This window comes from Adelges cooleyi, unplaced genomic scaffold (assembly GCF_023614345.1).
Source record: "Adelges cooleyi isolate 19-005CV unplaced genomic scaffold, UGA_ACOO_1.1 ACOO_flye_CR_arks_rails_tigmint_CR_PRNA_651, whole genome shotgun sequence".
NCBI classification, from domain to species: Eukaryota; Metazoa; Arthropoda; class Insecta; order Hemiptera; family Adelgidae; genus Adelges; species Adelges cooleyi.
In genome coordinates, this window is record NW_026096352.1 from 12621369 (window position 1) to 12644491 (window position 23123).

At 30.5% G+C, this 23123-nt stretch overlaps 1 protein-coding gene across 3 annotated transcripts in view; it reads left to right on the forward strand.

Moving 5' to 3' along the window:
- The window catches only part of LOC126844897 (partitioning defective 3 homolog), a 44167-nt gene that overhangs the window by 403 nt on the left and 20641 nt on the right, over positions 1-23123 (forward strand). For 2 of the 3 annotated variants that reach the window (XM_050583367.1, XM_050583370.1), the window contains exon 1: positions 18658-18910. Coding sequence is in view for 1 of the 3 variants with exons in the window: in XM_050583368.1 (XP_050439325.1) it covers positions 99-218 (120 nt within the window). In the remaining 2 variants the exon portion in view is untranslated. Of the gene's footprint in view, positions 1-7; positions 219-18657; positions 18911-23123 lie in introns of those variants that run through there. The other variant, XM_050583368.1, reaches the window with a different exon arrangement.

Below are 23123 nucleotides of genomic sequence, written 5' to 3' on the forward strand. Positions count from 1 at the left end.
AAATTAGTGTCTATTTCGAAAATCATTCCTAACCACTTGCCGTTTGATGACGGCTGGAAATGGTTTGGTCGTTGGTAACGTAATCATTGTTTACCATAATGAAGGTCACCGTTTGTTTTGGTGCGACTCGAGTGATCGTCCCGTGTGGTCGCGGCGAAATATTAGTCCGGGATCTTATACAACAAGCTATCACCCGCTACAAAAAAGCTACTGGAAAGGTGAGTTTGATGTTTTTATTGTAATACATATGTACATAAACTACAATGCTTACACAAGAAAGTTATATAGTTTACTTTTCTTCTAAATTCTGATTGTAGAAGAAACCGTTATTTTTGGTTTTGTTAAATCTAAAATCTAGACTATCAGGTTATATTTAATATTTAGATTTAAAAAGAATCACACGGATATGTGCTATGTGTATTTATGCTCATCTGATAACTTATTCAATTAGTAACAATGGAATTTTATGAAATTTTTATTAACATTTACTTTCGCTCGGTGCTACACCTTAAAGTTATTTAGTATATAACATATGGGATAATGTGAAGATCCTTATCAAACTGGTAATGATTTCTTTAGTGACAAAAGAAAAATATTTATGCTATAGAAATTACAAGATTACTTGTGTCAAATCAATGTGATGTTTTTTATTTATTTTAGAATATATTGTGCTTAATACGCCTGCAAATGTGTAAACATGTATATTGTCATCATAATTGTTGCTGTTATTTTTTAAAAATATTTTTTTATATGGTCAGCCTAAACCCAAAATTACATAGGTATCTAAAATAATGACAGAAACGTTATAGGGATAGATTATTAACTTAAGTGCGTAGGCTAAGTGTTGTAGTAATTGATTTTGTATAAGAATATAACTAAGAGCAATGAAATATAAATCTTTTTAAGAGGTACACATCTTTGTACTTTATTTCTTTTTTAGGTTTTTATTACTTTGCTTTTATAAGTAATTACTATATCTAATGATATTTAAATTGTAACTACATATTTTGTTTACTTACTCACTTTTAAGACATTTTGCTGTGATTTGTAGTAGCAATTTTAACTATGTCCGCTGTACTCTTATATTATCTATGTGAGTATAAAAGCATAGTATTTTGAAAGGTGCAATTTTAAATTGTCAATATCTGAACTATAAGTTCATTTTTAATAATATAATCGAATACTACCTATTAATATATAATATTATGTATTTTATTTTTAATATTACATAATATTAAATAGTATAATACGTAATAGATAATTAGGTACTAGCAAGTTATAGATAGTACCTATAACTACCTAACTCATTCATTGGAAAATATTGTTACACACAGTTATCGCGTTTAGCCAGGGTCTGTCTTAAACAGGTTTTACTGTATAGTTAACAATTACCATGAGACCTAGTCTCTGTTGAGACTTAGCAAGATTGTTTTTTTTTTGAAACCATTAATTTATTATAACTTCTTAAAATCCTTAGAGTCGCTTTGAACATCAAAGATAGGTATGTATATATATATATATTATAAATTACAATAAAATATAAAATAACTCAAGTTGCTATAAATGAATTATTTTCATCTATGAAGTAGTTTCTATACTTCTAGTTATGCTTTCAAATAATAACTAACCAAATTCTAGCTATCTATAATGAATATTAATTACTAATATTCATACAATACATAGAGTAAGGTCTAGAAAAAACTTAAGCAACACTTGTGGTTATGTATAAAAAAGAAATAATATAATGAAATATTTCATAAAACCCTTAACCACAAAAAATAATATTCTTTAGCGTCTTTACATTCACTAAAGTGTATAAACCTATTTTTAATGTTAAACGTTTTTTATATATTTTATTTTTTTATCATATAGGAAGGTATTATGAATTTAACTAAATTAGTATATATATATATATATATATATATATATATATTTATATATTAAATATATCTTGAGTTTTCGCAACCTTTGTGTTTTGAGCTAATTAAACAAAAGATATTCTCAATCTGATAAGTTTTACAGATAATAATGTAATTTATTATTGAAAATTAACCTTGAATACTTTCAAAACATTTTTTATTTTTATACCCCTCCAAAATAAGCAAAGCCTTAGAGCGTTATGTGGTAGGACTGAATAATGTTGTTTGTTTCGCATTGCTGCGGGTTTGAAATTTGATTTCTTTACTATGAAGTTTGACGTTTTACACCACTGCATCACTCATATTGACTATAGTAGGTATATCCTATTGGTTCTCAAGCTTATTTACTTATGAAACATTTTAATTGCTACAGAGTACAATATATTTCCTACCCTTTAAGAGTCACAAATAATGGAATAATTAGTGATTTTTTTTTTTCCATTAGACAACATGGTTTGTTAATGAATTCAGTAATTTTATATTTTAACTGTTTGGAGATCCCTAGACATTTTTCAAATTACTTTGGACTCTGTCGAGTATTGTTTAAGGATCCTATCAAATGTTCTATAATTGTGTTATTTGTGATTCTATTAGTTATGTGTACTTACGTCTACCTAATTCTACTAGCTCTGTTAGTTTATTCCTCATTGAAAATGTTCTCAACAAAAATAATTTAATAAAAAAATATGTCAAGTTTAAAGGTGTTTTTCTACCTATGATGCCTATTGTCTTCTAAAAAGTAAGCTTTTACTTTTATTACTGTAGAGTAATGTTATTACAGAAATATTTGAAAAATAGTAGATACACTTCTTAATAGGTACTGTTTTTACTATCTTGATTATATAGTAGTAATAAAATTAATGTAACAACGTTTATTACCTACCGGAGCATGAAGTATTACGATGATCTGACAAATATGCATATAAAAACTTGTGTGAATCTGTTAGTACATTGTAATACACATATATTAAGTTGATTAATTTTGTAAGGCTTACAGAATTATTTGCTTACAATGTAAGCAATAAACCATGTCTATTTGTTTATTTTTTGGTTTGTTTTTCAAGAATAATAATTTTATTGTTAGTTGTAGTAGCTAATTACCTACAACAGACAACTAAAACCATAAATGGTAGTTTTGTGTACAACTAAAAGTAATAATTGACTTAAAATAGTTTTAACTATTATCCTTTAAGTATACAATGTTTATTATGATCAATATATAATATATATTTTGTTATTTTAAAAGACTGAACAGGTTTTAGTAGGCCCCATGCAATAATGCAATTTTTTTGTTATTAATTAAAATGTTATTCAATGGAAGACATTCTTACAAAAATTCGGTTATATCATTTAAAATCCGATTTCTAATATCTAGCGAGATTTTGGTTTTGAAAAAAAAAAATTTGAACCACCTCAAATATTGGCTATGAGCGGATATCAGCTTATGTCGATCACCAACCCTATTTTTTTTAGTACAATAGTTGGATACTGAATAATATTATACTTCAATTTTCATCTTTTACTATGGTAAAAATAATAGTTTTAAGTAATTAATGACATCAGCTCACCAACAGAAGTAGCTTAAAAATACTGAATGTACACTAAAATAATTATTTTTCATTAATGATTATGATGTATAAATTGTCTGGTTTAAATTAATTAATTTTTTTTTTATAAGGACTCGTGGTATTTTAATATTTGGTAATTTTAGCTTTGGTGTGGAGCTGAGTAGGTATTTACTGAAAAAATAGATAGTTGGTCCAACTAAAATTATGGTTTATATAGTTGGCCCAACTGCATATTTTGTAAATGCAAATACAAGTTTTTTGTATCCTTATATAAACCATAATTTTAGTTGGACCAATTATGTATTTATTTTTTATTTTTGTGTCTGGATGCACGATAGCCTTTAAACCACTGAACCGATGTTTTCATGTAGCAAGTTTGTAGATCAGTAATAAGTTATAATTTCAGTTACCATAATTATTGTAGACCTGTAACCTCATCTTCCCGGACTCCACTGTGCTGGCTTTTTGTTTATTGACTATTGTAGAACTCGAGTCACGTATGATAATTGAAAGATTTAAGATAATAAATTGACAGAGAACAAAAACGAGGTAGGTTCATTGATTCTATCTGGAATTCAACAGTTCTTGTTCTATTATTAGAAACGAACGTCGGAGGCAGGTTTATAATTTTTTTCGGCATCTATAGATTTTACAATTCTGACCAAAAAAAAAACTGATATTTTTTTGTTTGTGTATCGTATTCCAATTTTTACCGGTACTCGGTAGTGCCAGTGTTCAGTGGCGCGTAACACAGGGTATGGCTAGTCGGGCTTACCTATTTTTTGGTTTAACTCTGCTGTATTAGTATTAGGACCCATAAATCAGCACAATTGCCAGTTGAGGATTATTTGAAAATATTTGTAGCAGTAACCGTCATAGATTTTACAAAAAATTCGCTGTATTATTTAAAACTGTCATGGACGTCATATTTCTTTCGATTTGTATGAGTAATTTTTGTATAGGTTTATATAAATTACACAATCAGGAAAGAGGGTTGAACATTTTTTTTTTTTTAATATTACTGCGAATCATTGGCTTGCTCTCTTCGGAATTCGTTTGCATCGTCACCAGGTAGTCATATAACATGTAGATTGTAGGTACAAAAGTGTTTGGTATATATTATTAGCGATGAATAGTGTAAAATAATGTGTACAATTACCCATTACGCGGTGTTTAAAAAATCGTTATTCGATGTTATATAATGTTGCTTATTTTTTTTGTTCCTAGGAAAATGAAAATCGTTTTCCTTATAGTTATCAGACCGGAGACAATGTTCAGGATATTGTGTATAAACTTCCGTAAATTGTTTTTTTTTTTGTTTAATTTGTAACATTTGAATAATATGTGTGATGTAAATTTAGTTATTATTATTATTGTCTGAGATAACTATATTATAGACTCCATTCGACATATCTCTTTTATTTAATCGTCATATGTCATTCGACCAAAATATTATCTGAAATAAGATGCATATTGCATACAAAAGATACCACAAAACACCTTATCTGTGTATCGAAATTGTAATGTTATTTTTTATAGGTATCCGGGCCAGCCTATGTTTACAAAAAAATCGTGTATTGTGTAAACATCAGCCAACGTTTTAATTTCCATTGAATTCGTCTACCGCACCTCTGTGTTAAACTCACTTTCGTTAGTTTCCAATTAAAATATATTAGTGTTATTGAAATAGATAAATTAAATATTACTCGTTAACACGCGAACGCATGGTTGTCTATGAGTCACAAAATACTCTTGTTGTGTAGAATGTTTATCTACTATCCGGCGAATGGTATAATTTGGTAACAGGGTAATAATTTATAATACTTGTACGTCATGCATTCTCTCGATCAATGGCCGGCCACGGGAAAGTGAAATTTGCGTGGATCGAAGATGTACTGAGGCAATAAAAAATAAAATAAAATATAATATATGTGTGTAAAAATAGTAAGTAATCACGCCTAGGTCTCTTCTGGACGATTTGTATGCAGCTACTACTACTACTACTACAGTTATTATCCGTAGTAGGTAGTATTATGTTTTTGAAAACTGGTTTGGCCGACGTGATGCAAGTGTCGAGTATTCCAGTAAACACATATATAATAATACAGCATCAATATAGTATGTACATAAATATAGGTATTGATGTTTTACAAGTATTATCAGCTATATGTTTTACTTGTATAAATTCCAAAGAAAATATTTTACACTTCCGTCTTTGCCATCATGTCAAAATTATGTTTGACCGTCTAGGCGCTCCCTTTTAAAACCATAATTTTGAAATTATTATAAATATCTATACAATATTATGGTGATTTATGAGTATGGGTTGAGTATAGATATAGTGTGGATAATAGTGTTATCGATTTTCACGTATGTTTATCAATGTATAGTATACACGACAGAACTAAAAAAATACTAAGTGATTTTAACCAGCTTATGAGCTTTCATGCTGTTTAAATGGGCTGTTGTAATATTTCCAGTTGAAAACGAATAGTTTCCTGTACGGTTCAATCGTTGATTGCTCTTTATTTTCAAAAAAGAAGTGACAAAATAAATTAAAATTTTAACAAAAATTGTAGTATTTCATTAACAGATAAATCGTTTTGCCTATAATTGTTCACACTGCTATCATACTGACACGACGGTATCTCGAATCTTTGATAAAAAATGATTTTAACGTTTTTTTGCGACCGTCTTGCTCAGCACAAGTCACCGTTGCTATTGCCCATTTATAATAATTATAACTTGAAAACAGATGTTGTAATTCTTACTGTATTTTCGTCGAAAATATCATAGATCAGTGTATATGACTATAATATCATGTTATATGGTCTATTGAGAATAACCGGTACTACCTTTCGAGTGGTGTGTTGGGATAAAAGCGGGTTCACAGCGTTTGGCGGGTGAAGTGGTGCCTTTTCCAGATGATTTATTATAGTACACGTGTTCTGTTATCCGATACTCTTAAGAAACAATAATATGATGTGCTTATAGTGAACACCATATGTACGAAATCACTGTTGGTTGTTTATATGGTGAAGTCGTCTTGAGTTAGTGTTTAAATTAAGGCTTTATTTATACTTTTATTACCTTAAAGTGTAGGCTACTATACTATACGGATTATATGCAATGCAACAGACATTATAAACGTTTTTGTTGAAAACGAACATAAGAAAATGTTGAACATTTTCGTTCATACCACGGATTAATTTTATGCGTAAATTTACGACGCTTTGATTGGTAGCACAACCAATGTTATCATTATCGAACGCGTTTTGCAATAACGAGGTCTTTTTTGCTGTGAAAGGCATTTAAACTTTTAATTTAGAATCCGTCGTTGATGCAACGATGTACGTTATCGTCGCTTTATCTATAATTTATTGTACATTTCGCTGGGTGACAGTGAGCTAAAAACTGCAAAAAATGTTGTTTTCTTCTTTAGTTTTTGTTCATGCCCATTGCTTTATGATCTCATTTACAAAATTTGTTTGGTTTATTTGTTAACTATATTGTTTCCGCTTAAATGTTACTTGGCTATAAGAACGTATTAATTATGACTAATAATTACCCATTAACTAAATTGAAAAAAAACGCGTATTATTCCCACAAAAATGACCCAAATATAATAATATTTTGTGTTTATCCTAAATATTTTACAGTGACGTTATAAAAACGATCTTTTATTTCCCTGCAAAATGTGTTACACGTGTGTTTTTGTTCACAAAAGAAAACGTGACGAGTTCATTCGTCAACCACTGCAGCGGCAGCCAATTTATTTTATAGTGATCAACCCAGCCCAAGGTCGTGCAATTACGTTTTTTCGCTATCAGTATTATTATTTACAAACTACCAAAAGGTCACAAAAACGGGTAGACCGCGTGTTTTTCGCGTCCGGCATGCACAATGGATGAATTTCCATCGAAAGCGCGACAGGAAGTTACATGGTATTTTTTAGTTGTTTTGATTGTTCGCTATTGAATATTTTTCGTTTTTAGTCAAATTCTTTGGAAAACTCGGTTTTGGTTGAAACATGAATTATTATAAAATTTTGTACTTGGGTAATAGTCGGGACATAAATAATATTATATATTCTATGAGATTGTACTCAAAATAGAAACAATTTTTCAACAAACGTAAGATTGAGTGCAAAAATTGCAAAAGGCGTTGAAAGCTGTTCAACTTGCATAACACGAAATAGAATTATGGTTTACAATTATTCCATAAAACAATTGGAGCAAATCATTCCCGCGTAGATAAGACGTGACGTATTAGTCTACAAAAAAAAAAATATATAAATATATATAAAAATAAATTATATATAAGTATATTGTTTAAGAAAATTGACAACATATATATAGTAATGGTACAGTGCACACTGCACAGGTGTCATAAGTGCATTTTTTATAACTTTACAGGAAATATGTTTAAAAATGTATTACGCTATTTACCATTTCATGTTGTTAATGCAATTGATGTGGCCTCTAACAGGAATATTTTTAATCGTAGGTTTCCGATACGTGTACACAACTTATAGAATACTGTTCCACAATACCTGTACCACTTAATTATTTTTCTCTTAAAATATATTGTACATACAATTGTCAAGAATTAAATGTCGTTTTATAATAATATGCAAAACAGCTTTTTTTGTCGTCACCCCATCTATTTTGGAATTATTCGAACGGTCGTCTTCTGTCACGTGTGCTGCGCAGGTGCTCGGGCAAGCTACTACAATAATATTATTATTATTATATACACTTGTTGTAGTGTAGTATTTTGTATACATTTAGATATGTAAAAAATAGCGACCGAGCATGTGTGTAAAATTTAAATTGTGAAACTGCGGCAAGGTCGTTGAGGAGGATCGCTGCTGTTACGGCGTCTGGTTCTTCAAAATTGTCCATACTTATACACACAGGTTATATTATTATCGAATATAGGTATACACTGCACGCTGCAGCACACGCCTACGACGTGCATATCGTAACGTCTAGTACAAGGTCTCCTGTTGGGGGGATCTGATATATTATGGTGAATCACAGCGGCCAACCTCTGATGGGGTCTCTCATAAAATATTACATTCGCTCGGCGGAAACGCCATCACTTCAGTTCACGTTTTTTATATTGTTTTGTCCGTTGGCCGTTGTTGTTAAAAACCATTGTTTAGCCGCGGGTTAACACTTGCGCGGTCTTCCGTCTTCAGTCTTTATTGTTAGAACTATGCGAGTGTGATTGATTTTCAAACACATAATGCTAAAATGGACTGCGGGCGAAACCAAATTGTGGTTCCGGTGTAAGTGCCGGAATGACAGAATGAAATCGGGGTTTCTGCATGCGTTTACTTCAAATAGCAAAAGGCGTAGGTTTTTTTTTACCGAAATCGGTAGTTTTCAAGTCTAGTAAATTGTATACAAATGTAGTAAATCTCATTTGTGATTCATAAGGGTCAGCTTAGCAAAAAATGTCAACAATCTATATTATCACCATAAAAAATTATCTATTTTACAAACTTGATGTTGCCCAAAAATATTTGGCTTGATAATATAACAAAATAGGACGTGCTGTTGAAAAATTAAGTTTATTGTGCAACTATGATTCTATGGAGGTTACTAATTAGTACTTATTACGTATTAGGACTTACTGTCTTTGACAACTGGCTGACTGGTGTAAAACTAGGAGTGGCAATTTCTGTTTTAAGATCATTCTTTTATTTCAGTATTTATTGATGTTGATGCCTTTCATCACGGTCGACTGTGTGCGTTGTGTAACAATAGGCAATAACAGACCTAAATTGCTTAGAATTCTAACATAATGGATGTACCGTAAATATATTAACATAATAATAAATTATGTTATAATTTTAACATACGTTTATGAGTAATCTGTAGTAACAAAAAATGCGATTTGTGATATTTATATTGTAAGGGGTTCAAATTCAAATTTTTAGGCTTTCACATATTTATTATAAATCTATAAGTTGTCGGCGTTCTTGGCATCTCCTTGTAAGTAGTTGAATTTTGATTACTTAGGACGTTGAACTACTAGGGAATTGTCATTGTTTAACCTTTCGTTTGACTTTTTTTTAAAAAACCTCTCTGCAATAATGGCAGTTTGGCTTTTGGACGGTCAAAATGAGTGGGGGAAAAAATGCGGGCATGAAATATCTTTGGAGAGACGTGCGCACGAGGGAAAGGACAAGACATAGTACGAACGACGCGAATGAAAGTGACAATAAGTGTGTCGGTTAATTGGCCGCTTTTAAGGCCTCTCATATGGTGATGCAGATTGCAAGCAAACTGGTCGGGCACGTCTTTAACACATTATCACCGGTATCCGATACACGCAAACGAGGAAGCTTGTTTTTTCATTTTCATTGTTCGTCAAAGAAACTCTATTATATTTTATCTGCAAAAAAAAAAAATAGTAGTATTTGCAAATTTTTTTACTCTATGATTTTCATATGCATATACCGTTTTCCACACACCTATGCTAGCCTCGCACTACTTTTTGGCGAATGTCTCCGTTTAGCATTATGTCGAAAATGTTATGATATTCGTTTTAACTACTATAGAATCAACGCGTGATGATTCGGGGTAAGAGTGTACATATTTCAAATATTTTCTAGCTTTATAGTAAGTCCATGGTCGCTCCGTTCCGTGTCTGGTTTTTTTTGCGCGAGTCAAAGGACACGAAGTGACTAGGTATGGCGAGAGGGTTATTTACTACAATATGTATATTTATAATAACTAGAGCTGGGATAACAAATTTCAAAAGTATGATTATCATAAAAATAAAGTTATTTTAAAACTTCGCAAATAATAGTTATAATTATCTACCTTAGTTAACCTAACTAAGCGTTAGCTATTTTTGAGCAATTCTAATTTTTATTATGGTATATGTTTTGTATAAATTCAGGTTAATAATATTCGTAATACTTTTTTTCTGTAAACCTTTTTATTTGTATGTATTATTTATTTGTTTTATATAAAGATTTGTACATAGGCGCAATTTCAATTTTTAACTTGGGGGGCTGGAATTTTTTTTTAATTACATTTATAAGTAAATATATTTTTATAATTTAAAATTGTATGCATAACCTAATTTTTTGGTGGGGCTATTTCTAGCATTGGGGGGGGGGCTATAATTGTGCTGAGCAGCACAATTATATTAGTTGTATCATTCTTTTCTTTTCTTGAATAGAAAAATACAATTTATTAAGTACTTAGTATATACATAACCAGTATGTAGTATGATAACCGAGTTTAATACCCAATTGTGCTAATTAGTATCTTCCTTTTTTGATAAATAAATAATAGATACATATAGCTGAATAATCGACCTTCAATGACGCAGCACACTATTTTAGTATCTAATGTTAATATGTCTTTTCATAATATTTTTATACCGACACTCAAAACATATTATCGAAGATCCAGTTTGCGCTTAGACTGTATTATTGACTTACTAGCTATTAAACTATTATTATATAGATAATTTATAAGTTCCAACTCTTGTAAATTAGATTCTAAGACTGCTATGATCTGTGTGCCGTTAAAATATTTATTGTCATGTTATAATAGTAATTTTAATTACATTATAATCCCAAATAATTACATTCTTTCTGATAATGAGGGGTAGAACATTGTTGTTAAATGAATCATCATCACTTCTGTAAACAGCTTATTTCAACGGGGCAACATCATGTATGTGTCATCAAAATCATCATAGGTTTAAGTCGTCTGTTTCATAAAAGTATAGTGATGTGACGTCAGGCAGGAACGGCAATAATAAACGCAAACGTCTTAATACTGATATTGTCTGTATTAAATATGTTTAATCAGTTAAATGTGTATAATACTCTATTTATGTAGTTTCTCCTAAATTTCATTGAAAGAGTGTGACCTCATACTTATTTTTGAAAACCCTTCTTACGTTGACATGATGTCATTTTTTCTATAATTTTTATTAATATGTAAAAAAAGTAACATGATGGTTTTCGATTTTTTTGTTAAAAAATCTAATAACTAAAAACTTATTAAGCAATAATATTTTCAAAGACCCATTATAGTTAAATAATATGTTAAGGAATGTTTAGATTTGTAGTAAAACCTAATAATTATACTATAATAGCAGAGTCCGTTCGTTTACCAGGAATCTTTAAAAATAGAAAAAACAACCTTTTCTACTTGAAGTCTTGGAATTTATCGATTTTTAGTTTCTTAGACTTATTATATTTTCATGACCATTTTGTAAATTTAACTGTTTCCTACGACAATTGTGTTTTATCTAGAATGTAAATTAATCATTTCTGTATTACATATAAATGCCGGTCGGATAACTGAACTTATTGAATTTGTTCAATTTGTTAATATATTAGGTATATAAATCATAATTAACTGTTTTAAGGATTCTAATAAAGTGTATTGTGTTAATGAAATATGTATTTATTTAACGCTATCTGGTATAAATAACTATTATATTTCGTGCACATTTGATCGTAGCTGCTAATTGCCAATTTAGTAATAACGTCAATACGTTTAAGACTATTATAGAAAAACATCTTGTAAGCTGTGAGAATTAGCAGTGGAATGATTGACTCTATGTCAGGACAACAATGGGCCACTGCCTTATTCTCCTTCTTCTGGCATTTAATATTCTCAATCTCCCTCCATTTCTCTCGGCCCTGGATTATTATAGGGCCACTGCCCTATATTGAATAATAATGATATAGCCTCCAGGATATATATGAAGGTGGGCGGATAATGTTGCAGTGCGTTAGTTATATTATGATTTATATTAAATGTTACATTTGTATTTTATACATACTTTTATTTTTTTACGTGGGCATAATTTTCACGGGTTGTGAATCGGTACTGATAGTAATCAGTAGGGTTCGTTAAGGAAACTTGCAACAAATGAGGTTTGCAATAATCGTGTGTAGCAAGAAATATGTCGTCACGTCATTTATTTTTAATTTTTATTATGGTCAGAACATCATATGCAGTAGCACACATTCGTGGCATAGTCATGATTGTGGTAATTAATGTCGATATACGTGATTTAATTGATGATGAAAACCGCGAATGCAACATCAGCATTTCGAAGAGATATTATTATTATTTTTTTAAAACTTTTATCGATAGAATTCTCGATTTTCTAAAACAATCATCTATAATAATAATCTCTGTCTATAATGCCATGAACTCTTTTTTTACAAATCAGATTTATTAAACTGAATATTATGATAAGTATATAATATTCTATTCTATACTACTATGTTAATATGCGATTAGAATAGTAATTTTGCGTGCGGTGGGCGGATCGCATTCTGCGTAGTTGTGTCCAGAAGCCGTACTACCGTTGTTATTTAAAATCAATGTACACCGTAGTAACATTAGTTCGTAAAAATAAAAATAAATTACCCAGTGTTAATAAGTTCAGATCGATATGTTATGACTTGTGACTATAGCTAGGGCGTGGTTGAAATGAAATAAATTAAGGGGTAACTTGTCGCTGTATGTTTCACATCATGTCGAGCGCGCAATTTGTAACTGCAGAGTGTAGATTAATAGGTTAACGGGGTACGGTTGTTGCGCTATGGATTTAACTGCAAATGTATCACATCTATGTAAAAACTTAAATCGTCCATATCTCAAGTCCAAAATTTTGGTATAATAATTAATCAACAGTTATATATAATTCAACGGATTGTAATTATCCCATATTGCTGTACAATAAACTAATTATTTTATATTATAATGTTATCATTAATAAACGTATTATTACTTATGTACCAGTATGATATAAATGTTATAATTCAAATTAATACATTAGTTGTATGACAAGCCTAATGGTAGGTACCTATATTAAAAATAAAACACATTAGACTTCAATAACTGTCGTGTATTATAGTATTTTTAACATGTCGCCTCCGGTAGGTACTATTATCGATTGCTAAATATTTTATGATTTGCATTACCTTTTCGTGCGCTAATGAAGTTTAAGATTTAACGTAAACGTCAAGATGTGACTATTAATTTGAATGACAATACCTACTGAAAAGTTATTTGAAATGGTATACCAGGTTTGTTATCGTCTATGCTAATTGCCGCCGGTAGTGACCGTCTAATTTTTGTGTACAATAGATTAAGTGATACGGCGCATAAAAAAACATAGAAGGTCTGTATGTAAAATAAAAAAATAGAGACAAATTGCCCTCATTAACGTTAACGTAAAACAGACGTTACAAAACGATAATGTATTTTTGATTGTCGCCTTTCGCTTAGGAATTTATGAATCAAACCAGACCTTGAAACGTTAATAGCGTATTGATATGGTCAGCTAATTTCGTCAACTGTAACCGATTTCATGCTAAAATATTATTGACCCGACCGCCAAGAGATTGTTGCATTCGCCGCATTAACCCATCATTTTTTTTTTATATATTGTTATTAAATACAGTGTAATGCATGGCCAAGAAAAATCACTATAACATTCTTGCTGTCATTATCGTTAATAGAAAATAGGTCCGTCCGGTCGTTCATAATAATTAATAATGCTCCGTTATAATTTTTCAGCGATTCAATGAATCCTTGTTGAATGAATAGGTAAAAGTCGTAGTCAATGCACTATCGTGTACTTGATTTCAGCTTGGCACAATGCTGTACGATTAGTTCTACATCATCTTCTCCCTATGTATATTCTAAACATTCTAATATAGATTAACACGATATTGAAAGGGAGCGATTATAGACTGCCCCTAAACAAATCTATTAGATTCATTCCGTACAGCCACCAGAGATTTTTTTTTTTGTGTACTGCGGTCAGCTAAGACAATTCTACAAAACATAAACAGGGTTTGTTTACATGTTATTTAGTCAACTTGTTTATTTTATCATAATATTTTGAAATCAACTGGACAAACAAAAACTGCACCGAGAAACGGTATGTGCTTTTGTCGATATTATTACACGGTACAAAAAAAAATCCGTTTTTTTTTTTTGTTGTTAATATTGTCTCGAACAAGACATTTCTTTTTTTCTTTTATTATAGTTTTCTTCCCGTCATTGCGTTGTATGCTCAAAAAAAATGAAAGCGTCTCCGGTAAAGGTTAGGTGTTTATAACTTGCTATAGTACACAGAAAACCAACGGTTACTATCGACTGGCATCGTGGCGGCGCGTAGCAAAACCCAATTATATGAGTGTTACACACAAAAAGAAAACCCTAAGACCGGTTACTTCCGACAGCGAAATGCACCTGCTCTCCAAACAGATGGATACATACATTAGTATATAGTGGTAGACTCTGTTGGCGGTCCGTGGTAGTGGTTGTTGGTATATTAGTTGGAGCAGAGCCGTTACGGGGGTAATGAATGAAAACAATCGACGAGGTCATGTTTTTTACTGGTCGCGGTAAACACAAAAAAGAAAAAAAAAACAAGTCCAAACAACGAGTCATAACATTAATTTTATGTCGACTAAGAATTCCATCTCTTGTAGTGTTCCGTTTGAATATAATACAGTATGTAAAAAATGTTCACATGTATTTTCTCTATAATTTCAGAAGTAATTTAACATATTATTTTCCCTTGTTTTTTTGTTCGGGCACTTTGAAAATACGTTCTTTTTACTTAATTCAATCTACACTATACAATTTCGAATATTACAGGTTATTGATAACACAGACGATGTACATTGCACATGCTTACCAACGGTAAAATTCTGGCTTCAAAATTAAGACAAGATCTTACACAATATCGTATAACACGTGCACTTTATATGTATACGGGAATTTCATTAATTATTTTTTAAATACCGTTGTCGTCGAGTCGTTAGGTTTTTACGAAGAACTGCAAACGGGTTATTATACGATTAGATAGATTTGGATTCGTTAGTTACAGTCGCGATTAAGTATACAACAGTTCCCGGCTGTAACTAATCTTTCAGCGGTTAAACGCTATAATTAGACGATTTTTTTTACATTGGCTTTCAACAGGTTATTTAGATTTATTTCCACGACTACCCACTGCTTTCAGCTATCTCTGTACTTCAAATCTTTCTCTGCCACTCAACATTCCCAATGCTCGTTTATACAAAAAATCAATAATTTTAATGGTTAATTGAATTTTAATGGACAGTAGTGGATAATACAGCGCCATTATTTGTGTTAGAGTGACACTATTACTGAACATTTAAACTCATGCTGAATGTCACTGCGATTTGGCATTCTTAGATTTTTAGGACCTGTGAATCCGATTTTTGGCTATTTCACAAACCTCTACCTAGTTTTATAGAACCCTTATTACACACACTATATGTATTTTAGCTTCTTTATTTTTTTTTTTGTACTCGATAGATGTTTCTTAAGTCCGTCTGTGAGATCTCCTTATCGAACGGCTAGTTAAAACATCCGTATTAATAAGAGATACAATTTAAGAAAATCTATATTTTATTATCTAATCAATTGTGGCGCATGACTTTGGAAACTGGTAGTTTGAATACGTACATGTAAAATAATATATGTACGTATATTAACTATTACCTATTGTTTTTTTACACTTAAACACATATATATATAATATATTATATTATAAGAAACAGTGTTATCGAATCCGGATTAACTAGATTTTAATCTAACGATTAGTCATTGATATGTTAATTTAATACGCATAGTCTAATAAACAGTAGTACAATGCATTTGAAAAACTCGTTGTATTACGCAAACACTAGCTGTACTACCGATCATGCTTATCCCTGTGTTTTCGATGTACATTTAATAATATTAATTTACCAGTTGGCAATAGGTTGCAAATTCGATAACGCCGAGCTCCTTAAATGTTAACGAGTAGGCAACATAACGTGTAGTCGTATGTGTTGTGAAAAACTAAAACGCAGGCGCAATCAAAATATTCCCAACTATTGTTCGATTATACGTTAAATATTGGGATGGAAACTGATAGGTTCAACAGCTTCGGGGTTTTATACCTTATAACTATAAACAAGTAATATTAACTTCATCATGCTCGAATTTTAATGTCATTTTCTTATACTTATATCTTATATCATAAACTACGATATTATTGTATGTAATACATCTTGTGGTGTGATACGACGATACGTATGTAAGACAAGTTAATTAAAATATTGTTTTTCTATTATAAATCATTTTAATATTGATTATTTCATTGTTAGTAATTTGCATAATAACAAGGGGCGTTAAAAAAAATTTTTTAAAGTTGAAACTGCTATTTTTGGAAAGGTAAAATCTATCGTTTACAAGTAAATTCAATTCCTGTATTATTGGTTCCTAGCTAATTCCAATTAATGTCGATTCCAATTAAGCCAAAATAAAAGATATTAAGATTCGAATAATTGGCTGTTGACAATTATGTTATATAAAGTTTTTGCTTGCGTCCAATTAAAAGTCATTGTTTTTTTCTGTCCATTATTTGGTTTATAATTATTTTATCTATAAATAATTTGAAAATGTTATGACATGACTCATAATATTTCAATATTAACATGTAGACATTTCGTAAGAGTTATTGTTACTGTGTTACTCTGTGCTAAATTTGTTATTATAATATTGTTTTTCTTAATTTATTTGATGTCGATAAAAATTGTAATCGATAAACTTCATTAACTTGCCTTGACTTGAAAGACTATTTTGACTTAATAACTTATTTTATAGGCAGTACAGAATTACCATCAACTTAGAATTCTATATTTCGGTTGTTGATTGTAACCATGTATACTACCCTATTACTTAAAACGATTTGTTGTCGACATAGCTCTTATTAAATGAGGATTGTACAAAATTCTTTGTGGCTAAGTATTATGTTTATTTTGATGTATATCTCTATAACATCATATAGGGTTTTGAGAAAGTTTTAGTTCTAGGTTATTGACAATCGTTTAATAGTATATTGTTAAGAATACTAGATCTAGTTAGACTGTTTTCTTAACTTAATGACGTGTTAGTCAAAACAAGAAATACCTGTTCAGTGTTCATTTTTCATTTGTTTTTTTGCTTATTGTATACCTTTAGATCTATAATACTAGTTAAAATCACTTATAAATTGTTCTATACTATATTTTTTTTGTTAAAAATTAACTTTTTATAAAAACGTGTTTGCCAATATATGCAATATATAAGCATACTCATATTCATAAAATAATCTCACTAATTGTTAAAAAACAACTAATTGTTAAAACATTTGTTATAAAGGACGTTAGATATATACCCTCGATTTCCTAGCGTTAAAACCTAATTACGCAGTATGCGTTTTATTCGGGCAATGATGTGTTTAGAGGAAACACACTTTAGATAAAAATGAAAGAAATTTACATTTTCGAGACAACGAATACATTTTTAAATGTTTTTCCTGAGAACTAAAGTTATCACTATTTAAACAAATTAAAAAATTCAATACTAAACAAAAACTATTAAGCTAAATACAAAGTGTACTAAAAAGGGAAAAAGTTGTCCTAATTTTTCGATTTAATAGTAGGTATTTTCGTTCTAAAACCATCATCAAACTCATCTAACACTTTCTGTGTAGCTATGTTTAGGTTAGAAACATCTTTAATGTGTTGCCAAGGGCGCTGTGATGCGATGATGTGGTTAAATAAATAATTACCATGGCTTGACTAATAAGTATACATAATTTCCATAATTTTCAAAGAACCATCGTTGCTACACGAGTCTGTTCAATAGCATTGTTTTTAAATCCCGTGCAATTATCCCTATCCAACGGTTCTGGTCCAAATGTCATTTTTTTAACCAGATTTTTTGGTCAAATAACTCCATTTTTTGTTGTCCGTCGACCTTCCGAACGCACCCGAGCAATTCTATTCACGTTGAGAGCTTGTTTTTTGTATGGGTAATTTTTTTTTTTAACAATCTACTGATCTTAACAGTCATTTATTGGGCTTTTGCAAGCGATTCGACCTATGCAATAACGATAGCAGATAGGTATATAGTACAACGACACTCAAACCTCATATTGACACTATTACACTGTACACGAATGATGGTGCGTATTAATGATTTAATGAAAACGTAGGTAATGTAATGCTATTATATTTGCCTCGAACAGCTGTATAACCGCGTGTGCATGCCGCCTATATGTATGCGATGCCACTCGCGTTTTAGTGTTGTCTAGTGCGTGACACGTTGCCGACGTCGTTTCCCCGGTCGTACCGCGTTCGTTCGCCTTTAAATTTCTTGTATTGTGTGTTAAAAAAAAAAAAAAAATTAAAACCGTTTTTAAATCTATAGTGCGCTGTTAGATATAACAATAATAGTAATAATAATAGTCTAATAGTCCGTGGCGGGTTTAAACTCGGAAGAGCTTGTCCGATTCTCGTGGACGGGAATTGTAAATGCCTTCAAATCTGGGTCACATTTGCTGCTTTTAACAGTACTTATTCCTCTTAATGTCTTATCTTCAACTAGATTATTCGAAAAACGGAAATTCTGAACGGACTGCTCGAGATCAATGTCGGACTATCGCCCTTTGATTTCGTTTTTGTTGCTAAACAACGTCATCGAACTAAACGCTATATGGTCGGTCGCAACTTGAGTACATTGTTTTTGATTTCTACTTTTTGAGTGTGTTTTTGCTCCGTCCAAGTGTTCTTCGAGTTTAAAAAATCTTTTTGACTATTACTTTAGTGACGCCAACGTTGGTTCAGGCGTGTGTTCTCGACTATAGAGCAAATAAAAGTCGACAGCAAAGCTATAATAAATCAATCGTTTTTACGGTTTGTGTTTTGTACGGCGGTTGGAAAAAATTTAGTATTTTGCTAATAATCACATATACTGGGTGACTTGACCGTATTTATATGCAACCGAACGTGCGTTGTACTCTTGCATAATTATTCATTTGAGTAATTTAACGAAATAATTATATGCAATGCACGTACCGCCCCAGAATTTCAAATACCGGTTAAATCGATTTAATTACCCGCAATAGTAAGTAGTGTAAAACAAAATATTTTCCATTAATTGTACAGCGCACTGTTGCGCGTGGCTTTGTAATAGTTATTAATTTAATTGTTCGGCTTCAGTTATTAAAAGACATTTATTTTTTTCTAAAAACAATGCAGTTCAGAAATAATTATCCAACAGACAGTCGTACACCTCAGTGTACAACAATAACAATTCGAAACGAAAATCGACATAAAAAACAAAAAACTTGGTTGAAATATGATAATTGAATTAAAAAGTATACTACGATTTTAATTACTCCAATGCACACTTCAATTGAAAATCCGGTGCCGATTTCACTTTGATGTTTCAATTTATTTATTTCACCCTATGGGTATATTGATTGTAGAATTAAAATAAAAGAGTTCTAATAATTATACACAACTCGTGGTGAATGGCATCTTGTATGTGATCGAGTAACGAAAACACAAAATGCAAAGTAATAACAAATAACAATTATCTAATAATCGTCTTTGAATCGGTTGTCAATCAAATATTGTTATCTTCGCGAAAATGTCATATAAATGTTTTTTTATGTTCTGCTCGAGTTGCGAGCACCTTAATGTGTGTGCTCACGCGCACGCGTAGAAAAACTGGAGTTGTTTGTTTATTGTTGTTATTTTTATAACACTTATACTAATTATCGGGAATTAGCTAAGGTCGTAAACATGCAATGTTTATTGATCGGTATAAAAGAAAACTGGTGTCGTATAGAAAATATTATACGCAATAACCGACGGTAGGCGGTTTTTCGAAAATGAATAAAAGTCCATTGGATCGTTATTGACTACAAACGGTGTACAGTGGGTTCAGGTCCTGTCACTTGATATTGCCTTATGCGTTAAGTCAGGATTTTTTAAGCTATATACATTATTATCTTAACACATTTTTCGTAGAGTGCCGCCTACAGTTTGTCCAATTTCTCTGTTAGTGTAAAAAATATAAATTTATAAATAAAAAATATTGTAAATTACCTAAGCTTTGATAGTTTTTTAGGAGTCAAAGAGTATTCAGACTATGTGCTTAGGTTTGGAAAATGTTTTAATTAGATTTTTTTGGTAAGAGCCATATTTAATCGTTTTAATTTTTAGTATTAATACATTTAATAATAGTTAATACTAATATTACATTTTTCTAATTGATGTATACATAAAACATTTTGTCTGCTTAATAAAATTGTTTCGTGTAACTAAAGTGTATAACAAGACAATTATAACCTTTTTTCATATTATTAAAATTAAGCTGTAAAAATAATGTGTATTAGTCATAATATTATAAAGTTAGACGTTAAATACAAAATTACTTTTCATTTATGAATTACGATCTAGTGTGAATAAAAATATTTGAGTTGGTCACACTATGTATTCGTTATTCAAGCCAAAGTGCACAATTATATGTTTACCACATTGTTTATCGTTAAATTACTTGAAGGCGGCGTAAGATAGAACAAGACCTTATTTTTTTGAATTCACCAAGCCTTAGGCAATAACTACATAACATTATAACTTGTTGACCTATGGACTGAGCATTGCATTGAGAGGGTAGACGAAAATTCGAGTAAGAGATAACTCCATTTAGGGTCCCCTATCTCCATAAAACAGTATGTTTAATATCATAGTATTTTGTACTGATATGATTACCAGATAGAGCTGCTTAAGAAAGCGCCGACCGTTCATAATCAAATCATAAATTTGACATTTTACCTCTTAAAGTGATAATTTTCAAAATTATGCAGCCATTCCATTGCTGCATAAAAAGACGTCTTTAAAATTAATCAAAGCTTAGTTATCTTAGTTTACAAAATGTACCCGTCGTGTTATTTATTTAATAACACCGTCGTGTTAATATTATATTGATATTTAAGGATTATTTTAAATCGCATGATAATCGTATTATATATATATTTTTAAGAATGGAAAGAAAACGTATGATAGAATCTAAAAATATTTTTAATTTTGGTACTTAAAGTGATATTGAACGCATTAAATAGTTAATCAATGGACCGTGACATTCTGTTTTCCAAAATACATTTTGCAGCGTTTCTAAGAAAATAATTCTGGTTAAATGGACAAAGCGTAATGACACTTTCTAGATAAATACAAAATTTAACAATAATTTTTGCAATTTTTTATTTTCTCACGCCTTTTTTTCGTGTGTACACATATCATCTACCGGCATCATATTATTATGTTCAATTCTTGTTTGAACGCATAGTATAATACCGACCATGTTAATTTTGATAACAATCAGTAGCCACAGGTAATTTTAACTTTTGATTGCACTAATCCGTATAATTTTAATTGCCGTGAGAACATTATCTTCACGTATTTCATTATGCTTGTCGATCCTTTGCCGTAAAAATATTTTTTAAATGTTCATTTTAATTACTCTTCTAATCACTTTCTGATTTCACGTACAGTATAGCGAGCACAATTAATGTAACAAAAGTGAAACGACCATCTTCGGCCAGTAGACCTTAAAAACATGTCCAATGAACCTTATTATTGTTTGGATAACAGTGTAGCCAATAATTCGGATCTACTGTTTTTGTATTGTGGCTTACCATCGCTATAGTTTTTAGTGATGAAATTATCTTTTGTGTTTAATGTTTATTTATATAGTTCTATGGTAATTTTTGACAAGAAAAAACGTGACGGTAAATTCAAATAATTGATTACTAGTCTACCTAATTAACGTTCGTTATATACCATGCTAGCTCGAACAAAATAATCTTTTTAAATCGATATAACTTCAAAGATATGTCTATGTTACTGTTTTTAATCTTCCAAGGTTAACATTATTTTAACCGGGTCTTTCTAAAATTGTTTTTTTAAAAACAGAAAATGAATTATTCAAATGATTTCTAGTCTAGTGAAATTTCATTAATCGGTCCAGACATTAATATTGTTGACTGCTTATATATTATACTGTATATATATATATATATATGATGATGATGCTTTATATATATATATAAATATATTGTGCTGCTTGTAATCGTTTTGGGTGATGACATTCCAGTATTTTCTGTTTGTAGGTACTATTCTTTCATTTAGTACAGTAGGTTAGCTGTACACAAATTGACGAAACATAATATTTCATACATTGTTTAATCCTGATATGTTTATCACTCCTAATTAGCTACGGCTGTCAACTGTTGTAATGATTGCTTAACAGTTTTATTTTAATTAGAAGTGCACAGATAACAATGCGTTAGTTTACCGTGAGTATTCTTTATATAACGATTAATACGATGTATTTGTAACGACAATACCGTCATTTGTTATTGTTGTACATCACAGCCTTGACGTCAATGTAATTTAATTGTGTTATGAGTTAATTCGGATTAATTATATTCGGCGATTACGTTTATTCGATCGGACTAGTACATTTCAAAAAATATAAAAACTACAAAGTCTCTCTAATGTTTTTTTTTCTACGAGGTTTTTAATCAATTAATATACTCGAGCCAAACGAAATATTTTCTTAAAGTCGTTTTATAGTGCTTAGACTGACATTCGTGTGTAGGTACTTCGTCTGTTTATTTTTCTGTCAGTCAAAAATTAATAAGACCTAGACATTTTCCGATTATGCGAATTAAATCAACTAGAAAACGCTAATCAATCAACAGTCGAGTTGTTGAT